This window comes from Rhinolophus sinicus, linkage group LG06, assembly GCF_036562045.2.
Source record: "Rhinolophus sinicus isolate RSC01 linkage group LG06, ASM3656204v1, whole genome shotgun sequence".
NCBI lineage: Eukaryota > Metazoa > Chordata > Mammalia > Chiroptera > Rhinolophidae > Rhinolophus > Rhinolophus sinicus.
The window spans coordinates 143,261,088-143,283,174 of NC_133756.1; the positions used below are offsets into that span (position 1 = coordinate 143,261,088).

A 22,087-nucleotide genomic window follows, 5' to 3' on the forward strand; every position below is an offset into this window, starting at 1 on the left:
AGTGTTTTTTTTCTTTAGTACCTTGGATATTTTGGAGATGCAAAGAGTAAATACAAAAGGATATATGTGAAGTTTATTGAAAACACAAACAAAAAGGAGTATGTCAGAGTGTGTTCCAAAAAGCCAAGAAGTAAGCCTTCACAAACTATCAGGTATTTATTTGTTTATGTTATATATTTATGTAGTAATAATTGGATGGCTTAATATTGGTGATGTCTTATACAAAGAATTACATCAATTATAGACTGATTCATTGTCTACAAGTCTAAAAATTCAGTGCCTGATATACTAATAATTTATTCCTTTTGAAGTAGTGAGACAAGAACTATAAAAAAGGACTGAGAGATGTTTAAGTCCAGCTTTTTGTGACCTAGAGTAAGACAACCTTTCTGAAGCCCCACTTTTATCCATAAAATGAAAATAATCTGTGTCAAACTTAAAATGAAATAAATTTTAAGGATAAAAACTGTTAATACCTGTATATTACTAGGCAAGTGTACTGTAGAATTATCATTATATGTGGATATAACTCTGGGTTGTCTAGATCACAGTTGTCTGTCTGGAAGATAACTGACCTAGCCATATTCCCTGTGATCCGTATGGGATAGAGGGTGTGACTCTAATTATTCTCAATCTACTGCTAGGAAGGTCTAGTTTAATTAAAATACCAACTTATTGGAAGCAGTCCACCTTATTTTTTTTTAAATGTATTTATTATGCTGTTTTCCATTCTTTTTTTTTTTTTTTATGAGCAAGGGTTTTTTTGTTTTGTTTTGTTTTTTTAAGATTTTATTGGGGAAGGGGAACAGGACTTTATTGGGGAACAGTGTGTACTTCCAGGACTTTTTTCCAAGTCAAGTTGTTGTCCTTTCAATCTTAGTTGTGGAGGGTGCTGTTCAGCTTCAAGTTGTCCTTTCAGTCTTAGTTGTGGAGGGCGCAGCTCAGCTCCAGGTCCAGTTGCCGTTGCTAGTTGCAGGGGCACAGCCCACCATCCCTTGTGGGAGTCGAACCGGCAACCTTGTGGTTGAGAGGATGTGCTCCAACCAACTGAGCCATCCGGGAGCTCAGCTCAAGGTGCCATGTTCAATCTTAGTTGCAGGGGGCACTGCCCACCATCCCTTGCAGGACTCGAGGAATCGAACTGGCAAGCTTGTGGTTGAGAGCCCACTGGCCCATGTGGGAATCGAATAGGCAGCCTTCGGAGTTAGGAGCTGGAGCTCTAACCGCCTGAACCACCGGGCCGGCCCAGTCCACCTTATTTTTATAATGGAATTTGATCCATTCAGATCTCCAGAACTAGCAAATAGCAAATCTTGAGGGGCTCTAGGATAGATGCAGTTGGATCGCCACATCAAAACCTATACCACCAGAACCTAGGAGAGTTGTCTGATGGTCAGAGCTAGACATAGCTATCAAGGGTTTATCATGCGTTACTTCCCAAAGCCCATTGATCATCTGTTGTACATCCTCATACTTGGGAAAATGAGTTCATGAAAGGAGAGGAGTGAAGAGAGAGAAAGAGGGATTGAACTAATAGTTCCTTAATAACTGAATATTGAATGTCAATTTTTAAAGAATACATTTCAAGAGAATTTGGGGGAATCACCATTGGAAATGTATAGGCGTTAAACTTCATTTTGGAGGTGTTGGTGAGGTATTTAAACTTTTCTTCTCCAGTGTTTTTTTCTTTTTGTCTAATTTATTTTAATTTGACAAGATTTCAGCGTGTTAATGAAGTCTTTCTAACATTGCAGAACTGTTCAGGCTAAGCCGAGTAGTAGCAGTAAAACTTCTGATCCTCCAACACCAAAAACTACAACTACAAAAGCCCCTTCCATGAAACCCAAAGGTAAACAGCTAAAAGTAAAGGCTGAACCACCACCAAAGAAACGGAAGAAATGGAAAGAAGAATTTTCATCATCCCAATCCGACTCATCTCCTGAGATCCATTCTAGTAGTAGTGACAATGAGGGTGAGTTCTCATGAAATGAATACCTTGAGTACATTAGGTTATCTACATGAATGGAGAGCAGCAGTGATGCTGACAATTCAAATTTTATTTATTTATTAGAGGATTTAGCTACCTAATTAAATACTGCTTAGACTTTCATAAAAATAAATTCCCTTTCCTGAGCACAGTTTGCCCACACATACACAGCCTTGTAAAACAGAAAAGCAGTGAACTGAAAGAAGACCTTTATGAATTCTAGCCTTAGTAAGGCCAGTTATGTCAGCTCTTCCGTTGGATGAGGATTAGGTCAGATGATTTACAGTGTAGTCCTCTAGTTCTAAACTTCTGAGTTTGTGTTTCTGCTAGAAGAAAAGAGTAAAACAAGCCTAAGAAGCAGCAACTCTGAAACTATATATAATAATATACATAATAATGTATACTTCCATATATGTGGAATATGTTTACCAATTGTATAATGCGTACTGCCCCTAGCTAACCAGTTGCCTTAGTTCTCTTATAAAATGAAAAGGTTGAAATAGTATTATCAGCAGTTACCAAATTTTTTGAGTTTAGAACCCTTGTGCACTCTTAAACTGTTGTTTAAGACACCAAAGAGCATTTATGTAGGCTAAATATATCAATATTTACTTTATTAGAAATAAAAATCTAAGATAGTTGTAAAACGTAAGAATACACCACTACATATTCCATTAGCCATCAAACTTAATAGCCATCAAGCAGTTCAGTAGTGTAGAGCAGAGGTGGCAAACTATGGCCAATTAGCCAAACCTGATCTGCAGCCTATTATAAATAAAGTTTTATTGGAACACTGGTTCATTTACATATTTTTCATACAGTTGCTTTCCCACTACAGTGGCAGATTTGAGCAGTTGTTACAGAGAGCATGACTATTAAGGCCTCTAATATTTACTACCTGGCCCTTTACAGTAGAAGTTTGCTGACTCTTCTAGAGCATAAAGTTGAAGGTAGGCAGGAAAAAATGAAAGGTTGATGAAAGGCTGTGTATGTCATACTAAAAATAAAGCTAAAGCCGAAAAAAAAAAAAAAAGGTTGGGATCCTATAAGCAAAGGAGAGTCCTTAGAGGGATTTAACTAGGGCACAACATGGTAAAATCCGAATTTGAATTACAAGATATCACAGTTCGGGTATAAATTGACAGTCTGAACCTAAATTGTAGCAGCAGGGATGGAGGAGAAAGGACACATTGGAGAAATTCAAGATATAATCCTGGCAGAACATACACTGGGTGTTAGGGGTAGTGTAGAAGTTGATGTCCAGAATGGTTTCTGACATTATAAGTACCTTTGTGTGTTAGCTGATCTTAGAGATTAGTTGAATAGAAATAGAATCATAATAATTCTTCAGAAGTCAACTTCAAATGTATTGTTTTTAAGAGCTACTTAAGAATAGTTTAGAAGTGTTCTCATCAGAATTTTATAAAGAAATTCAGTACTTTGAGTATGTAAGGAAGTTATTATTCATAATTATTGCAGTCAGCATTCCTACCTACTATTTAGAACAGAGAGGTCTGGGTTCTGAGTTTACACTCAATTATATAGCTTCCTCAAAAGTCAAGATAAAAATTTTCTTTCATTGGTAACTTGAGTTACCACTAGGTGTCACTAGTAGGCAAGCATTTTTAGAGCTTCTTAAAAAGAAGGCAAACATTAATAATAAATACAGATTTATAGGCTGGTGGTTTCCAAACCGTTTGTTTCAAGACTTCTTTATAATCTTCAAATTTATTGAGGATTGCAAGATACTGTTGTTTTTGTAGGCTGTATCTGTTGATATTTACCAAATATCAATTAAAACAAACTAAAAAAAAAATTAGCTATTAACATAAGTTTTTAACAATTGTATTTTCCTAAACTGACAGTATTTAGTAGAAAAGTGGCATTTTCATATTTTATTCATTCATTTTGCTATTATATATTTTTTGGTTAAAATAGATGATGAAAACCCAGGCTTACATACCTATGTAGTTGGGAAAGGGAGGAATATTTTAATTACTTTTTCAGATAATTACGGCTATTTTTATTTTATACTCAAAGTTTTTTATTTGATCAGCTTAACAAGTGGTAGTTTCTTTAACTTTTCATACTTGTTACATTAAAATCTATGGGTTTGTTTTGCCCTTTGAATATATTCTTCATCTATGAATGATTTCATAACATTACTCTGGTCATGTGAAAATATTTGCTTGCTTATTGATGTACATATTCTATTTTTATGTTTTAAAAAGTTGTAAAATACGTATAACACAATTTGCCATTTTAACCATTTTTAAGTGTATGATTCAGTAGCACTAATTATATTCACATTTTTGTGCAACTACCATAACTGTATTTCCAAAACTTTTTCATCACCACAAACTGAAACTTTGTAACTATTAAGCAATAACTCCCCATTATCCCCTTCCTCCATCTGCTGATAATCTCTAATCTACTTTCTGTCTTCATGAATTTGCCTACTCTAAATATCTCATATAAGTGTATATGGATTATTTCACTTAGCATAATGGTTTCAAGGTTCATCCATGTTGTAGCATATATTAGAACTTCATTCCTTTTTCTAGCTGAATAGTATTCCATTATAAGTTTCTCCATTGTGTGTTCATTTTATCTTTTCATATATTGATGGACACCTGAGTTGTTTCTACCTTTTGGTTATTGTAAATAATGCTTCAGTGAACATTGGCATACAAATACCTATTTATGTCTTTGTTTTCAATTCTTTGGGGTATATATCTAGCTTTGGGGTATATACCTAGGAGTGGAATTGCCGAGTCATATGATAATTGTACATTTAGCTTTTTGAGGAACCACCAAACTATTTTCCACCATGCTTGCACCTTTTTACATTCCTACCAGCAATACATTGGGGTTTCAATTTCTTCACATCCTCAGCAACTCTTGTTTTTTTGTTTGTTTTTTTATTATAGCCATCCTAGTAGGTGTGAAGTGGTGTCTCATTGTGTTTTAGATTTTGTATTTCCCTAACAACTACTAATGTTGAACATCTTTTTGTACATACTAGCCATTTGCTTATCTTCTTTGGAGAAATGTCTATTTAAATCCTTTGCACATTTTTTATTTTATTTTTTTAAGGAGGGCGCAGTTCACAGTGGCCCGTGTAGGGATCAAACCAGCAACCTTGGTATTATCAGCACCACGCTCTAACCAACTGAGCTAACCGGCTACCCCCCTTTGCCCGTTTTTTAAATAGGATAATTTCCCCTTTTGTTCTTGAGTTGTAATTCTTTATATATTCTAGGTATTAAACACTTATCAGATATATGATTTGAAAATATTTTCTTTGCTCTGCAGGTTGACATTTTACTTTCTTGATAATGTCTTTGATGTACAAAGGTTTGAAATTCTGATGAAGCCAAATTTATCTATGTTTTCTTTTATTGCTCATGCTTTTAGTGTCATATATTTTCTTATAAAAGTTTTATGGTTGTAGCTCTTACATTTAGGTCATACATTTTTACAGTACCAAAAAGAACATTTATTAATACCACCACTGTTGTCATCGATGAAGTCTTTAAGTATTGGGATACTGTCAAGTTCAGAGTGGTGGATACAAGTTTTCCAGAATTCTGAATTTCACTTGAAACCTCAAATTTTATCACTGGTAACACAGATAGTCAATTGTTTTCCATTCTGTAACAGTCACTTCATTAAGTTCTAAGAAAATGTCTGCCAAATACCCAAGTCTGAAAAGGCATAGTGTGTCCGTCAGTCATTCTTTCAAATAAAAATGGTGTTCCATAGGGGGAGAAGTATGTTGTTTATCTTGTAACTCAAATAATTGCATGGATGGTCTTCCGGGAGATAACCATCATACTTCATAGCAGAATGCTTTGTGTGTACCTCTCATTTCATCACCCTGAATATTGAGAAATTTACTCAAGAGAAAGTATTTATTACAATTAATAATTTTTAGTGCTTTATCAAAGACTATTATATGAAACTAGCTTTTCTTTTCCCTTCAAATTCATGGCAGTGAGATGACAAAGGCATGGCAAACCAGTCACTGCCTTGATTCATGCTATGCAAAGCACCAGCAGTTTTACCCAACATTACTTATACACATGTCAACAGAGTAAAAAGGTATATAACATCTTACTAGTACGAAAACATTTTTGACATCAGAGACCCTTGAAAGGGTCTTGGGGTCCTTGGACCATACTGTAAGAACTATTGTTGACAGCTGTGATAACAGTTACATGTTTGAATGGAAAAAAGTCAAAACTTTTTCAATATGTCTTGGCTCTAGACCAGAATTTTACAGTAATTTAAATGTAGAAGTAAAAAAATGAGATGTCTACTAATTCACACATTGGATGTTATAGTTTCTTTGCTACCTAAATATAGAAAAACCATTGTTCTGGAGTAGCAAACCTAGCAGCAGATGTCTGTTGTGGGGCCAGGGGAGGCTGATGTTTCCAAACGCTGGGCTGGTGTTGGTCTCCAGAGACACCTTCCGAGTGATATTAATATTTAAACTTCATTGCCACTACCCCCCCCGCCCACCCAAGATTCTGTTTTAATAAGTACAGCAATCTGTGTTTTCGTTTTGTCTTAAAAGCTCTCTAGTGATTTTTGTGATGTACAAACCAGCTTTGAGAATCTCTTACCCGAGGTGTTTCTAAAGGCAGAGTAGGAGAATCTTGAGAAATTATATCTATAACCTTCCATCAACTCATAGGCTCTTGTTATAGAGAAATGTGTTTTTAAAGTTGTTAGGAAAGAATATTTAATATTTCATCTTTTCTCCCTCTCAGAATTTGATCCTCCAGCTCCCTTTGTCACTCGTTTTTTGAACACAAGAGCAATGAAGGAAACCTTTAAGAGTTACATGGAATTGCTTGTTAGCATTGCTTTGGACCCTGACACAATGCAAGCCTTAGAGAAGAGCAATGGTATAGTCCACTAAGTAGTCCTTTGTTGGTAGTACTGTCTGGATCTTTTTTATTCTTGTCTTTTAGTTACATGTTTAGTATATAATTTCTGTAATATATACCTATACATTATCAGTTAACAAAGTCATGATATACATATACAGGTAACCCCCGTGTAACACGGTTGTTAGGTTCCTTTAAAATGCCGTGTTCATGCGAATCCGGGTTATACGTAACAAAGTACTAGTACAAAGAAGGGGGTTAGGTTCCAAAAATTAAAAAAAAAACATTATATTTTTATAATTAAGAGAAATATCTTTATTAAAGCAACCTTCACCAAAAATATAACCTGTTAATATGTATTAAATAATGTTTTCTTTGTCATCACTACTAAGCACCATTAACCGAGGGAGTTATCTTTTTGACAAGATATCTTCATCCTCTGAACTTAATACTCCACGAACAAATGGATTTAAAATTCTAATAAATTTTAAAATTCTGCATTCAAATCTGATACGACATCCACGCTCAAATGAAAATTTTCAAATGAGGTATCTTTTGCTCTTAAAAGCTTTTGTTACGTTCCGTGTTATTTGGGGATTCCTCTAATTTCAAATGAGATATTTTTTGCCTTAAAAGCTCTTAATTATGCTCTGTGTTCGGGGATTTCTCTAATTCTCAAACCGTGTTATTAGAGTGAAACCGTGTTCTAGGATGCCATGTTGAATGAGGGTTTCCCCCAATTCTCGAACCGTGTTATAGAGGTGCCGTGTTATATGGGGGTTACCTGTATATTCTCTAAAATGGTCATATCGTTTCATGAATTGTCTGAATATTTGGACTTTATAACTGAATGTATTTTTATTGATGTCTACTCGTGGGAGAATTACGTAACTACTCAATAGTTTCTTTCAGTTCTAGAATCATTATCATCCTCATACTATTTCACTAAGTGTCTGTATTACATGAAAGGTCCAGATGTCAATATATTCTGTTTTCTAATAGTCGGAAAGATGAATCAGATAATAATAGTGTAAAGATTAAAAGTATATTTGTGTCCAGTAAAAGATATATCACAGAGTAATTATTTTCTAATCAGTAAATAATTAATAGTAAAACTATATGCATTCGGTTATATTCATTAACATTCATTTATACTCTTCCTTTAGTAATTTTTTCTTGTAGTAAAATAGGAAAAGAATTGATATATGAAATAAACTGGTAATTCACGTATCTAATAGCTGCTCACTAATAGTTAGCCTTTAGCTACTGTAGCATTCACCAGGGACAACTAAAAGAAGGAATTAACTAAAAGAAAGGGGTAATGAGTCTGTTTTCATTACCCTTCTTAAGAGTTGTATAGGTGTAAAATCAAATGATAGTAACAGTATATTTCAGTGGCAATGCCTAATAATACATTATTTTATTATTTCCACATAGGTTATTCTATTTCAATCCCAGAACAATTCAGTCATCCATTTTGTGGATGAAGACGGTGAGGCTCACCCAATAAACTTTAATTAAAAAAAAAAAAAAAAAGACAGTGAGGCTCAAAGTCTAAGTGACTTGCCTAAGAACCCACAACTTGCAAGTAACAACAAAAAAAAAAGATTAAAATCCAAGGTCTAATTTCTGGTCCTTTTTTTTTTTTTTAATAATCAGACAATAATCTATACATCAGTCATTTTAGTGTCATGTAGAGCTGGAAGAGACATTAGAGATTATCTAGTCTAAGACATTTATTTTGTAAACTGAAGTTGAAAGAGAGTTAAGTGTATTTCCTAAAGTTATAGAACAAGTTAGTGGTAAAAGAACCATAATTAAAAATCCAATAGTTCATTCCCCAGGTCAGCAATTTTTGCCATTAAATGTTTTCTCTCTCAATCACAACTCCTTGCATTATAAAATACACATCTCTTAGTAGTGGTCATTTCTGGATAGTTGTATTTTAAGTGATTTTTTTCTCTATTGCTTATCATGGTTTTCTGACTTTTCTCCATTTAATATAAAGGGAAAAGACTTTAATGGTTATATTTAAAAATAACCCACAAATGTTTAAAGCTTGTTTTTGTGAAATGTAAATTTGTATAGTATTTGAATAGAATTAGTCACTACTAGAAAGAAAACTATCACGTGTGTGATAGTGACCTTAGAAAACGTTCCCACTGAAGACTTTTTCTTCAATTAGAGGAAGTAGTATTTCACTGGTCACTGTACTTGTGTTTGTATTCCGAATATATAAAGGGTCATTTTATTCAGCTCTGAAATTAGTAACTAGATTCTGAGGATTATATATATATTTTCAGAAAGGTCATTAAAAGGTAATAGTGTTATAAAATATGTTAATGCTGATAAATTAAGAAATCGGCTAATAACCTAAAATATGTAATATAGCACCAAAAATAATTAACTTATACTCTGAAAGTGCTTTTCTTAAAAGAGTTTAAAATTTCAGAGGGCTGAAAAAGAAAGAAAAAAGTTTTGGGTAGGAATCTTTATTATACTTTTACTCTCCGAAATTTCTAAAATAACTATTGACTCTTCCCTTGTTTTTGAAACTGGATTTTGATCATTTTTCTTCCCCTTTTTCTTTGCCCCAAACTACACTGAATTAAGAAAATCATACTCCCTATTTCATAAAATTGTATAGTGTTGGATAAATTTATGTTATAATACTATTACTGTTCAGATGGTAAATGAGGGCTGGAGAAAGGAGGCAGCTTGCCCACTGTTACATCGCTCCCATCAATCAGTTCTGGTGGCAGAGACAGAGTTAAACTTTGGATTCTGTCATACTACACTGCTTCTTGCTCACTTGGCTATTGTGAAACTATTTTTTAAGTTAGCTTTTATTCAGAAAACTTTATGTTCAATATTTTAAAAGCAATACTTTACATAAGCCAATGAATTTAATGTCTTAATATATTAATGTCTTGAGAAAAAGTTGGATTTTGAAGAAGTCTTTGTGCTGATAGTTTATGCTGTTACAATACATTTTTATCTTGTTTTAGATGAGCTACTTTTGCCTCATATGAAAAAAATAGATAGCATGCTGAATGATAACCGAAAGAGACTTCTTTTGAATCTTCATTTGGATCAGTCATTCAAGGTATTTCCCTCAGTAGATTTATTAGCAAACTCAGTGGCAATCATAGTCTTAAATATAATAGGAAGGAAAACTTATAACGTCATTCTCTGTTTCATAAAATTTTTCTACCCAATAAAAATTTGATTTTTATTCATTATGAGTCTGTTTAGCTTCCTTTTATTTTATTGAGCACATTATTAGTGTTAATCATTTGCTTTTTCATTTTTTAGGCTTTTATATTCACGTATTATTCTATATAATAATTCTCAAATATTTTCAAAAGTACTTCCTTTCAACTACCACAATATTCCAATCTTGTTTATTTTTAAACCTTTTCAAAATTTTCACATTTCATCTGTAATTAGAATTGGCCTCCTCTTAGCACAGTTATCAAAATTCCCTTTACTTGCCTGATTTACCCAATGTCTGAAGAAAAATTAACCCTCACATAATGGTAGGAAATATATTTAATTATATATGTTAATATATTTTGGTACCATACATTGTTTTTGATGTTACCAGAAGTAAAGAACAGTAAGCTAATCTAAACTCAGAAAATTTATCACAAAAGATGCTTCGTAATCAAAAAATCTCCAGCTTTTCTTATTCAGAGTATAACATACAACATCTAGAATCATTTGAGTCTGTCTACCTTGGGTGAAGTTTTTTTATACATTAGTATAGTTTTTTTAATATATAAAGAGTTTGTTTTTTAGAGACGTTTTAGGTTCACAGCAAAATTGAGCAGAAAGTACAGAGAGTTCCCATATGCCCCATCCTCACACATGAACAACCTCCCCTATTATCAACATCTCTCACTAGAGTGGTACGTTCTCACTATCAGTGAACCTATACTGACACATCATTAGCACCCAAAGTCCATAGTTTACCTTATGGCTCACTCTTAGTGTTGTACATGCTATGGATTTGGACAAATGTATAATCGCATGTATCCATTATTATAGTATTATTAGAGTAGTTTCACGGAACTGAAAATCCTCTAAGCTCTATTCATCCATCCCTCCCTTCAGCCTCTGCCAACCACTGATATTTTTACTGTGTCCATTGTTTTACCTTTCCCAGAATGTCATATAGTTGAAACCATACAGTATGTAACCTTTTTAAGATTGGCTTCTTTCACTCATAGTATGCATTTAAGGTTCTGCCATGTCTTTTCATAGCTTGATAGCTCATTTCCTTTTAGCACTGAATAATATTCCATGGTCTGAATGTTTATCCATTCACCTACTGAAAAACAGCTTGGTTGCTTCCTCACCCTGGCACTTACCAATAAAGCTGCTATAAACATCCATGTGCAGGTTTTTATATGGACCTAAATTTTCATTTTCTTTGGGTAATTTGTATAGCTTTTTCACATTCCTACTTTATCTGAACTCCCCGTAAAAGTGAAAACTGACTTCATTTTAGCTAGGTGAAAAATTAAGGCTCTGAGATGGAGTTTGAAGTTAAATAACACAAATTCTACCAGTAGTCCTCCATTCTTCACTGACACGCACTTGCAGAGAAAATAGTCAGAAGCTACATAGTAAGAAGCCCATTACTAAGAATTTGGTCTACTGACTCCTAGTCAAATATTTTCCATTTAACTGCTGTCTTCAAATGAAATATTCCTTTGGGAAGGAAATACCATGTTTTCTAAATACAAGAGAATGTCATTAGATGTGTGTTTTCTAGATTTATTAAATCTTAATAATGACCAGTTTTGGCTAACCATTTTTAAAATGTCAAACTGGTTCCCTAATAATTTGTATTAAAATAAATATACCACTTGGAATTTAATAGACTGAATAGATATTAAAATAGATATTTAATAGATTCAATAGACATTTTTTTCAGTTTATGATGAGCTAAAAATTAGTTTTCGTATTCTCATTTTCAGAAAAAAACAAAATTTCTAATTTTGAAGTTGTAGCTATTTTGATAATTTTCATCTACAGCAATTTGTATTGCAAAACCAAAATACACAGTATTAAAACTTAGAATGATTTGGTGTAAAATATTACAGATTATAAAATATTTTCTATTTTGAAATAAGTAGCACCACTTTCCATGGTGATCTTGGTAATTTTAGGAATTCTAAAGCTTTTTGAAGTAAATGATGTTCTATTTTCTCTGAAATCTGTGTAATTCTAGTCATCTTTAACATCTTATGCTTATTAGAAAGGTCATTTAAATTTTCTCCTTTCGTCTCCATTAACCTAGTGTTTGTTGTTCCCAAATGTAGAATCCAATTTTTATGTAAAAAGTAATTCTGTGTCCAAAATTTTTCAAGCCTGGGCATGTTTTATCTGAAAAGTACCAAGGTACATAATAAAAGCACAAATAATCTAAGAGAATGAAGCTAGAAATTTAAAAAAGCTCATTCTGGTAGGAAATGCCAAATATTCTATTGTTTCTATTAAATGAAACTTAATTCCCTCCTACACTTATATCTAAAAATATTAATTTATTTGTTAAAAAATGCACTGTTTTGGGGACCCCAATACCAGGTGCTTGGGAACACATACGGGGTTTGGAAAAGAGTGGCCTTGAAGGTTGTAACTGTTTATAAAAACAGTTAAGCTTATCAACTGAGAACTATATTCTGAGTAATATAATGGAGAAAAATGAATATAATGGGAGCACTTGAACCCTTTTAGTATGAAAATATTAAATGTTAGTAGTAGCTCAGTTTTTTAAAACAACAATAAAACTGGTTGAATTTAGCTACAACTATCACTCAGTTATTGTTTGTAGCTTTTCATATCAGAATGATTTTCCAAGTAGGTAAGGGATTAAAATACCCAGTGGCTTTTAAAGAATGGACTGGAATTGGTTCTGCCACATGGCCACTAAATTATGTGGTAACTGCTATGTCATTGTGGTCAGAAAACTCAACAAGCTCTGTTTTACACTCTTAATTCACAACTGCGTTTCCTATAGTCAAAAGGAGCAAGAGAAGTGGTGAAGCCAGAGGAAGGTTACAATGCTTCCTGTCTTCCTCTGCTCTCATGCTCATTCAGGATCAGATGAATTCTTTATAGCAGGGCTGGGCCAGGTGTCAGGGTGTTGACAGTGATTTAATTGGTAGAGCTTTGAGGAAACTTATACAGATGGTCCCCAGAATAACAGTGGTTTGTCTTAACAATTTCTTGACTTTAAGGTGGCGCAAAAACGATATGAATTCAGTAGAAACTTTACTTCAAGTTTTGAATTTTGATCTTTTTCCTGACTAACACTATGCAGTCTGATGCTGTCTTGTGATGGTAGGCAGTGGCAGCCCGCCACTGCTCCCAGTCAGCGATGTAATCATGAGGGTAGACAACGATACTTTATATTGTAGTATTAAATGCATTTTCGACTTAGGATATTTTCAGTTTACCATGGGTTTATCGGGACGTAATCCCATTATAAATCAAAGAACATCTGTATCATGTTCCCTTTTCCCTATCTTGAAACCAGAAAGGCATCATGACAAAGAACTCTGCCTCACTCAGGAGTCTCCAGTGTCATGTGCTGTTATTTAAAGCAGGTCGTAAGGTTGGCCCAAATTCAAACGATGGGGAAATAGATTCCACATTTTTTTTTCATTGAGGTATAACTGTCATATAACATTAGTTTCAGGTGTACAACATAATTCAATATTTGTATGTATTGCAAAATGATCACAATAAGTCTGGTTAGATTCCACATCTTGATGAGAGGAGCTACACAGAATTTGGCCATGTTTAACACCCTACATGTGTGTATCTTGTGTATATTTACCACACCCCATCAGTGACCTCCCCCCACATATATTTGTGTGTATATGTACATGCATGTATACATTTCTCTATTTTTAAAATAAAATTTGAATAGCTGGAAGTAGTTTAGTTTTCTTATGTCAATTATTTTTGCTTTATTTTAAAGAATGCTTTGGAAAGTTTTCCTGAACTAACAATAATTACTCGAGACTCTAAAGCAAAAAGTGGGGGATCTATTTCTAAAATCAAAATGAATGGCAAAGCTTATAATAAGAAAACTCTAAGGACTTCTAAAACAACCACTAAATCTGCACAAGTAAGTATATATTGACTGATTTGTAATTATACCTCTTCCAGTTATTAATATAATTCCTACTTAAAACATTGAAACAAGCAAATATTTCACTATATTGTTAAATGTGATGTTTTTTCAGGTAGGAATGAGCAGCTCTGGTCTAAGGAGCAAGGATTCTATCATATTCTTTGTTTTTCTTCATTGCCTAGCACAGTATCTGGCATATAGTGAGTACTCACAAATTTTTTAATAGGCTAATAAGCAAGGAACCATCCAATGCTTGTATTTATATTTTTTATATAGCTTTTTTATCATTGGATACAAATTCATATAGATATAAATGAGTGTGCACACATTCAGTAAGATTCAATACTGATTATGTATCTATAAAATTAGAACTGTAATTCATTCATTTTCTAACATGGTCTAAATTACTGCCTTTTCAGAAAACAGTTTAGCAACATATTAATACAGAACATTGTATTTTTGTAGGAGCACATTCAAAAATGCATAAAAGCATATGGCTTTGCTCACTGCAGAATGGTTTGAAAGAACAATCCAGTTACGTATCACCAGTGTGAGATTGGATAAATAATGAGCCACCCATATAATGTAATACTATGCACTTTTTAAGAAGAAAAGATAGATTCATTCATTGAGTCAATAAAAAAATTTTTTAGTGACTACAGTTTGCCAAATACAGTTCTAAATACTAGGAATACAACTGAAAAATAGTCAAAAATCCCTGCCTTTATATAATTTATAGTGGGTAGTGGTGTATGTAATAAATAGAAAGATATCCAAGTTTTAGCTAGGTAAAAAAACTAGTTATAAAATATACAATTGCAGAACAATACATATAGTATGATTCCGTTCCATTACAAAATTAGTATTAATATAGGTTATGGGGGAAAACATGGAAGAATATATAACATTATGTTAACCTTTATCTCTGAAGCAAGCGATTATAGGATTGCTCTACTTTATACATCATATGTTTACTGTTCAAATTTTTCTATATTTAAATATTTTGAAGTAGGGTATATTTATAGTCAGAAAATGAAGACTTTAAAATACAAATTCTTGTTTTGAATAGGCCTCTTATTAATAATAGTTTATTAATACAGCCCAATAATCAGCCATACAAGTCACTTTTAAGATTTCTATCGAGACTATTGGTCTAGTATTTTCATAAAAGTGTTCTTAACTCACATGCTCCATGAAATACCTGTATCTTTTAAACTCTTTTCTTTTTATAGGAGTTTGCTGTTGATCCAGAGAAAGTACAGTTATATTCTTTGTATCATTCACTCCATCATTATAAATATCATGTTTATCTGATATGTAAAGATGAGGTAATTGTTTTTTAATTTATTTAAAAGAGAAATGTATGTTTTTTCTAAACTTTAAGGAGACTGTAGCTACAGAATATTTAATGTTTTAAAGAGAATTGTTTAAAAATATGTCTATATTGACCTATAAATAATGACTAAAACATTTATTGTTCTGAGCCTCTGTTATGTGTTGTGCTCAGATTAATTTGAGGCTCACCACCTTTCAGAGCTATAAGTGGTAATGTTTTTACGCTGTTGGTGCTTGCTTTATATTACCATAATAAATGGTACTTTATTGTATTTTCTTCCCTCATAATTCACTTTAGTCACTGCTTTGATAGCTCCCTGGCTTCCTTATCACTAGACTGGCCCTATCCCACCTAATTTCAGAGTAATGGGGTTTTTGTGCCTTGGCATGAAGAAATGATGGTTAAAATTTAATCGTTGCTTTTAAGTATCATAAGTTGCTCAGAAATTATGTATGACAATAATACCACGTTGTGGATGCTATAAAAGGTTTAATTTCCTGAGAGTTTAAATGGCTGTAGACAGTACTACCTTTTTTTGATAGTACTATCAGATTTTTTTTTTTTTAATTAAAAAGGGTTAAATTGGCTCAAAGCTATAGCCGATGTATTTGTTAGTGGTCTGGTATGGAAAGATGTTCATAAATCCAACCTCTATTTAGGAAAGAAGAAAGTAAAAATGGTCATGCAAAATATGTTGATTATTTTTACAATGCTTTGAAATGAAGAATTTACCCCAAAATTTGTCATTCTGCTTTTAACACAATTGAAAGGCATTGAGAAAGTTTGAACCACTTTCCCTTACTTGCTTCCCTGCCCTCATGGAGCCAAAAATGATAGGATTAAACTTCACACAAATTTATATGAAATAATCATTCTCCATGAATAGGTTTAAAAAAAGAAAATATCAGTATTTGTAGGTGGATTACTAAATCCTCTTTTCATTCAGGATATAGAAAACAGTAAGCCCTTATGAAAAGCTTACAAAGTGATAAGTATAAGCTAATGTGACAATTCTCTTTATTTTAGATTTCTTCTGTGCAGAAAAAAAACGAAGATTTAGGACAGGAAGAAATTGTTCAACTTTGTATGAAAAATGTGAAATGGGTGGAAGACCTATTTGAAAAATTTGGAGAACTTCTAAATCATGTACAGCAGAAATGTTCCTAACATTTCCACAAAAAGTCCGTGTGTTCTATAGCACTAATGAAGTGGTGGAGGGAGGGTGATCACAGAGGCTCGAGGGCCTCAGATAATCAAATGTCCAGCAGTGGTCCCTGCAGGCCACCTGCCTTGATCATGGCATTTGCATCCTGACCTCTGCCAAAGGACAGTGGTGCTGCCAAGGAAGTCAGTCCAGAAATGGACCTAAATCTCACCACATTTTTATCCTAATGAATGATTTTTCTATTTTGTAAACCATTTGGGTAACTGAGTTTTATTTTCAGAAATGTTTTTTGACAAATGACGAAGCATGCACTAAATATTTTTTCTTTATTGCTAGAGAGAGAACACTTAAGTAGCTTGGTTATTTTTTCCTTTGACTAAACACCAGAATGAAAGAAAGGTGGCAGAAATCATGAGTGTATTCAGGTTTGGCCACAAACCGGAAAGTACTGTACATGATGTAAACAGATCTGGTGTGCTGTGACATTCTGTATGAGAATATCATCAATTTAAAATATAAAATTCTGAAACTGCATTCTGCTTTACGAATTCGTTTTACTCTTAACATGTTCAGGAAACTGGATGTGGAATTGGTGCAATTCTATGACTGCTTTTTGTGTCAAATTATATTGTGATGAAAAAAAAACAATGACATACTATTTTCCCTGTCTCAAAGAAAAGTATTTTCCTTTATACTGTTTTTCCTTTGGAAAAATTTTCAATTGTACATTTTCACTAATAGTTGTATTTTTCACAAGGAAAATGTGGTTATAATTATGTTTGATGTACCTGTACTACACTTTTCATTATTTTCAGTAAATCTTATTTAGTTATATATTGAATTTCTATTGTGAATTCTATCTTGAGGTAACCATTTTTGTTTATACAGATTTTCTTCAGTGTTATCCAGAATATACATTCAGTACTAGAATTAGTTTAGCTTTATAAATGGGGTTGTGTTATACACTGCAGTAATTTTCTGATTCATGAAAATAAATTTCTTAACTAAACTAGCACTTGATTAACTGATTTATTGAAACAAAAATCTAACCACATTATACAATTTTAAAGAATAAAATTTATAATTAGACTACATGCAGTGCTAAACACAGCTTACCTGACTCTCAGAACTGGAAGTGGTAGAGCTCTCCTTTTGGTGCCTTTCCAACCTGTGTACATGCTATTGTAGCTTTCTTTAGTTTGCTAGCTAGTGTGTCAAGTAGTTTAGTTGAGACAGTGAATGTATTAGGTTTCACATGACCTTATGTTTTATTTGTGTTTGCCAACAGGATGCCTTATTTGTTTGAGAAAAAGATTTACTAGTGTCCTTCTAAATGATCTCCTTTTTTAGGATTCTAAAGAAGTTGTTAATCATCATACTTTTGTTTATTTTGCCACCATTTAGTGCCTTAAGCCCTATCGAGAAAGCAGTGTTACTGCTCAATGCCCAAATAAGACGTGCTTGTGTGGCTATTGCTATTGTCTTGATTTTGAGTTAACAAGCCAACTTCTTATAATTAAAAACCTCAATAAACTGGCAAAGAATTGAAGATAACATGTGACTTGATTTGAAAATAAAACATTGTAGCGTTGAGTGAAAAATGAGTATTTGAGTTAAGCTTACATATTTATTTCTAATGGTTATCTTTTTAAAAGCAATAATTCTTAATTCAACAATCTTTGTACCTGCCATTAGACAAGATAGTCAATAATCAAAATTTATCTCAAGGGTTAAATGCCCCATTTCTGAAAGTTTTTTTTAAAAAAACTGTTTAGGCAGCTTACTTTGAACACAAAAGTAACCTATTAGATTCATTTTGCCTAACTCAAATAAGAGAATATCAGCAGTGAGAGCATCATAAAATTAATTTTGCTAAGTGTAGAAGAGTATGAAGCAGCCATATCTCATTCTAATATTCACTCTGGACAGAATTGGTTTGTGGTGTTTTGTTCTGTGTTTTCATTTCCAAAGTGCAGAGTAGATAGCTACATGTCCTAATGTATTAGAAAGATATGTCTTTACATTACTCCCCCAGCTTCCTTGCCTGAGTTGTTGATGGTTTAAATATTTTTAAAAGCCATCTTGCATTTAGGTGACTCTTGAAGTACGCGTTTGAAATCACAAGCCACATTTTCTTCCTGACAAGACCCATGGAAAATAGAGATGCTTCTTGCAGAAAACCACCCATTTCCTTTTCAACTGCAGTTGTCCTCAAGCTATTTGCAGTTGTATTCATTTTAATAAAGCAAGTGTTTTTATAATACCAGAGGCCAAGCCTATAATACTGCCTGGAAGAGACTCACCTGTTTTGTGCCATCTTCTCATTTGATCCATGTAGCATAGACAAGGACATCAAAAACTTGGGCCTCAGAGGAAAGTGCGACAAATACGACAACCATACATAAGTCCATTCTTTATGAAGTTGAATAAATTCCTAGCTGGTTAGCATTCGCATTCCTTGCCAGGGAGTTTGAAATGTATAATATAAAAATAACTTTAGGTTGTAGATTGAGTTAAAGAGGTAAAGCACATGTTGCCACAACCCAGGAAAATGTTTTTAAGAAAGATTAGATTTTTGTGTCTACAAATATCTGGAAATAATACGAAAAATCATTGTGTTGCCGTTTATTTCTAGTTCAGATTAATGGTTGGAAAAATAGCCTCCTTGTTTTCCTTTGCATGATAACTCAGTTATCCACTTGATTCTCTAAAAAAGTCATAAACTTACAAATTATAGTAAGTCAACAATAGAAACTGCCCATTTTCGATTATACTATCAAATAGAAAACATTGGTAAGATGGAAAAAAAATCTTAATTTAAAATGGTTTAGAAAATGTTCAGATTACCTTTAAACTTAAAAATGAAAATTATAGATGACTCACACATTACTATTTTCAAAGTCTTCATCACATTTTTTAAACTCTCACTTTCCTTTTTACTCCACATGTTCAGTAGAGCAGCTATTTTCCAACGTCTGACTTTGGAGCTATACCCATAAAACATTGCAGCAGGGTTATTGAATCAGCTTTGGATCTCCAAAGTTTCTTCAGATGTACAAGTTGTGAATTGTATTGTATTTGTAGAATATAATTTTGTTTTAAACTAGTTCCATCTGTTTCTCAAAAATGTTTTTTAAATAGAGTGAAATATCCCAGGATGACTGCTTCTGTGTCAGTTGCACTTGACACACAAACTGCACAAATGAACAATGTACACTATTGGTTGTGCATTAATTTACATGTGCAACTTTTCGCATCTATGTTCACAAATGCATGTTTTTGCAAATCACCTTTATTTATAAATGACATTTGAAGTTAAGGATACAATGAAACCTGCATTTGTAGTCCAGAGTTTTAAGTGGTCCATAATACAATGTATGGAAATGTGAAAGACAATTTTGTATATTTGTTTGTTACTAACTCAGATCATTAAAATGAAAACAATTTTTTAAACAACAAAATCAGAATGTTTTGGGGTTTGCTCTTTTTTTTTTTTTTTTAAGAATTGGAAACTGAGATACTGTATTATGCAAAAACATCATCGAGTTACAGATTCATCATATAACATGTTGTAGAGTCCTAAACAAAGTTATTAGGTACAGATGGTATAGGGCCCAGCCGTGATTTTCTCCATTAAGTCAATATTTGATGAATTACACTGTCTCAGCTGACAATATCAGGAAATTGAGTTTCTGTGTTGAGATACAACTTTTAGCCCTTTTCCACCTATAAAGAAGTCTAAGTCCATTAAGTCACCTTTCTAATTTTTTGCTTGAAAATAGTGCAAAGTAGAAGTAATTGCTAATACCACGATATTTTTATTTATATGAAAAAGATTTTGTCCTACTGATCCTTTAATTTTCAGAAAAAGACTCTGCCTTAACCTTTATATTTTAAAATATGATTAAGCCAAGCCTCAGGTTGGGAGGAGTTGTAAACAGCTGGATGAGGAAGATGGCATGATCCTTAGTTTGTTTTCAGGAAAATGGTTTCTGTTCCAGTTCTTCCACTAAACTCACTCTATTCTCAGACATGTCATGTGAAATTTAATCTACATGTTTTCTCATTCTGAAAATGAGGCAAGAAACAAAGTCTTAAGCTATTAATGTTCTAGATTCTAGGTAGACTGGAAAGTTAGGAGAAATGTAAAGAGGTTTGGTAGCACTAAAAGAGGTATAGCACAAAAATAAGAATGACAAGTCCTTGCTACATTATTTACTATCTTTTGCTAACTTGTAAGACTTTTTCAAAATCATTAAGCAGCTATTTTATACACACACCCATCAGCGCTTAGTTTGTCTTGTGACACTAGTGTAAGATTAATTAGAAACATGTCTGATATCAACAGTCAATTACAAAGTACTTAAGGTCTGTAGCCAATTAGTCTATTTCCAAAAGCATGTCTTTTACACAATAGGCACTTAAGAAGTTGGTTGGATGGGTGAATACATAAATGAGAGGTTTTTTAAATCAGTTGAGTATTGTCAAAGTGGCCTCTGCGTGGTTCCTAATTGTCAGTGGTCCATCCCCTGCTTTCTCTATCTTTAAAAGAAAACATCTTCATATATTAAGTACTTGTGGTTTAAAAGGTTAAAAACAATTGCAAAAACCGCAATTACTTTTGCACCAACCCAATAGCACCCATGTTTTTTTGCAGGTCACTCTCAGTTTTCACTGAACTTCCTTTTCAACAGACCAGAGTCCATACTCTTAATTCTTATATTTAATTTCCATTTAATCTATGGAAGTGAATGGGCTATCATCGGAGAGCAGCTGTCTTTAAGCAGTGAAGCAAGAGAATTCAAAACACTAGCAACAGCCTAACAGAAAGAACTTGGCATTAGAATGAATTTTTTAAATTAACTTCGTTTACATACACTCTTTATCAATGACTTAAGAACTGTTAATGGTCCAATCAGTATAAAGTCCTTTAAATGCCAGTCCTCCACTGAGCTTATTATAAGATAATGTTATTTGGCTGAAGTAGAAGTCAGGAAGTTAGGGTTTTTCACAGCCAATGTTAATGCAAATGCATTAACATTATCACAGGAGTTCGCAAACAATTCACTATCATAAAGATTATGTATTAAAAGCACCACTCACAAAGCATTGCAAAGCAATACCTTGCCTTAAGTATGCCCATTCTCATGAACAAACACACTGCCATCCAAATGAGAACAATGAAAGGTCATAACTGTCAGTTGAGCACCACTATTAACTGCTATAACAAAATACAATAGACTAGGTGGCTTAAACAACAGAAAATTATTTTCTCAGTTCTGGAGGCTAGAATTCCCAGATCAAGGTCCAGGAGAATCAGCTGTTGGTGAGGGCTCTCTTCCTGGTTTGCAGATGGGCTGCCTTCTTGCTGTGCCCTCAAATGGCAGACAGAGCAAGCTCTAATGTCTCTTACCAGGGCACTAACCCCAAGATGAGGGCCCCACACGCATGATCTCATTTAATTCTACTTACCTCTTGAAGGTTCCGTATCCAAATACCACCACATTGAGGGTTAGGGCTTCAACATACGAATTTGAGGAGGGGGGGGGAA

General features: G+C 33.2%; 2 protein-coding genes across 5 annotated transcripts in view; one reads left to right on the forward strand and one right to left on the reverse strand.

Annotated features, from left to right (window-relative positions):
- CCDC73 (coiled-coil domain containing 73) overlaps window positions 1–22,087 on the reverse strand; it is a 253,095-nt gene that overhangs the window by 206,998 nt on the left and 24,010 nt on the right. The gene's annotated exons all lie outside the window — the stretch shown is intronic.
- The window catches only part of QSER1 (glutamine and serine rich 1), an 84,404-nt gene that overhangs the window by 51,404 nt on the left and 10,913 nt on the right, over window positions 1–22,087 (forward strand). For 3 of the 4 annotated variants that reach the window (XM_019738513.2, XM_074336184.1, XM_074336185.1), the window contains 7 exons: window positions 19–152; window positions 1,755–1,972; window positions 6,766–6,903; window positions 9,894–9,991; window positions 13,880–14,029; window positions 15,268–15,363; window positions 16,398–18,292. In XM_019738513.2, coding sequence (XP_019594072.2) covers window positions 19–152; window positions 1,755–1,972; window positions 6,766–6,903; window positions 9,894–9,991; window positions 13,880–14,029; window positions 15,268–15,363; window positions 16,398–16,538 — 975 coding nt within the window. In that variant the 3' untranslated portion in view covers window positions 16,539–18,292. Of the gene's footprint in view, window positions 1–18; window positions 153–1,754; window positions 1,973–6,765; window positions 6,904–9,893; window positions 9,992–13,879; window positions 14,030–15,267; window positions 15,364–16,397; window positions 18,293–22,087 lie in introns of those variants that run through there. The other variant, XM_074336186.1, reaches the window with a different exon arrangement.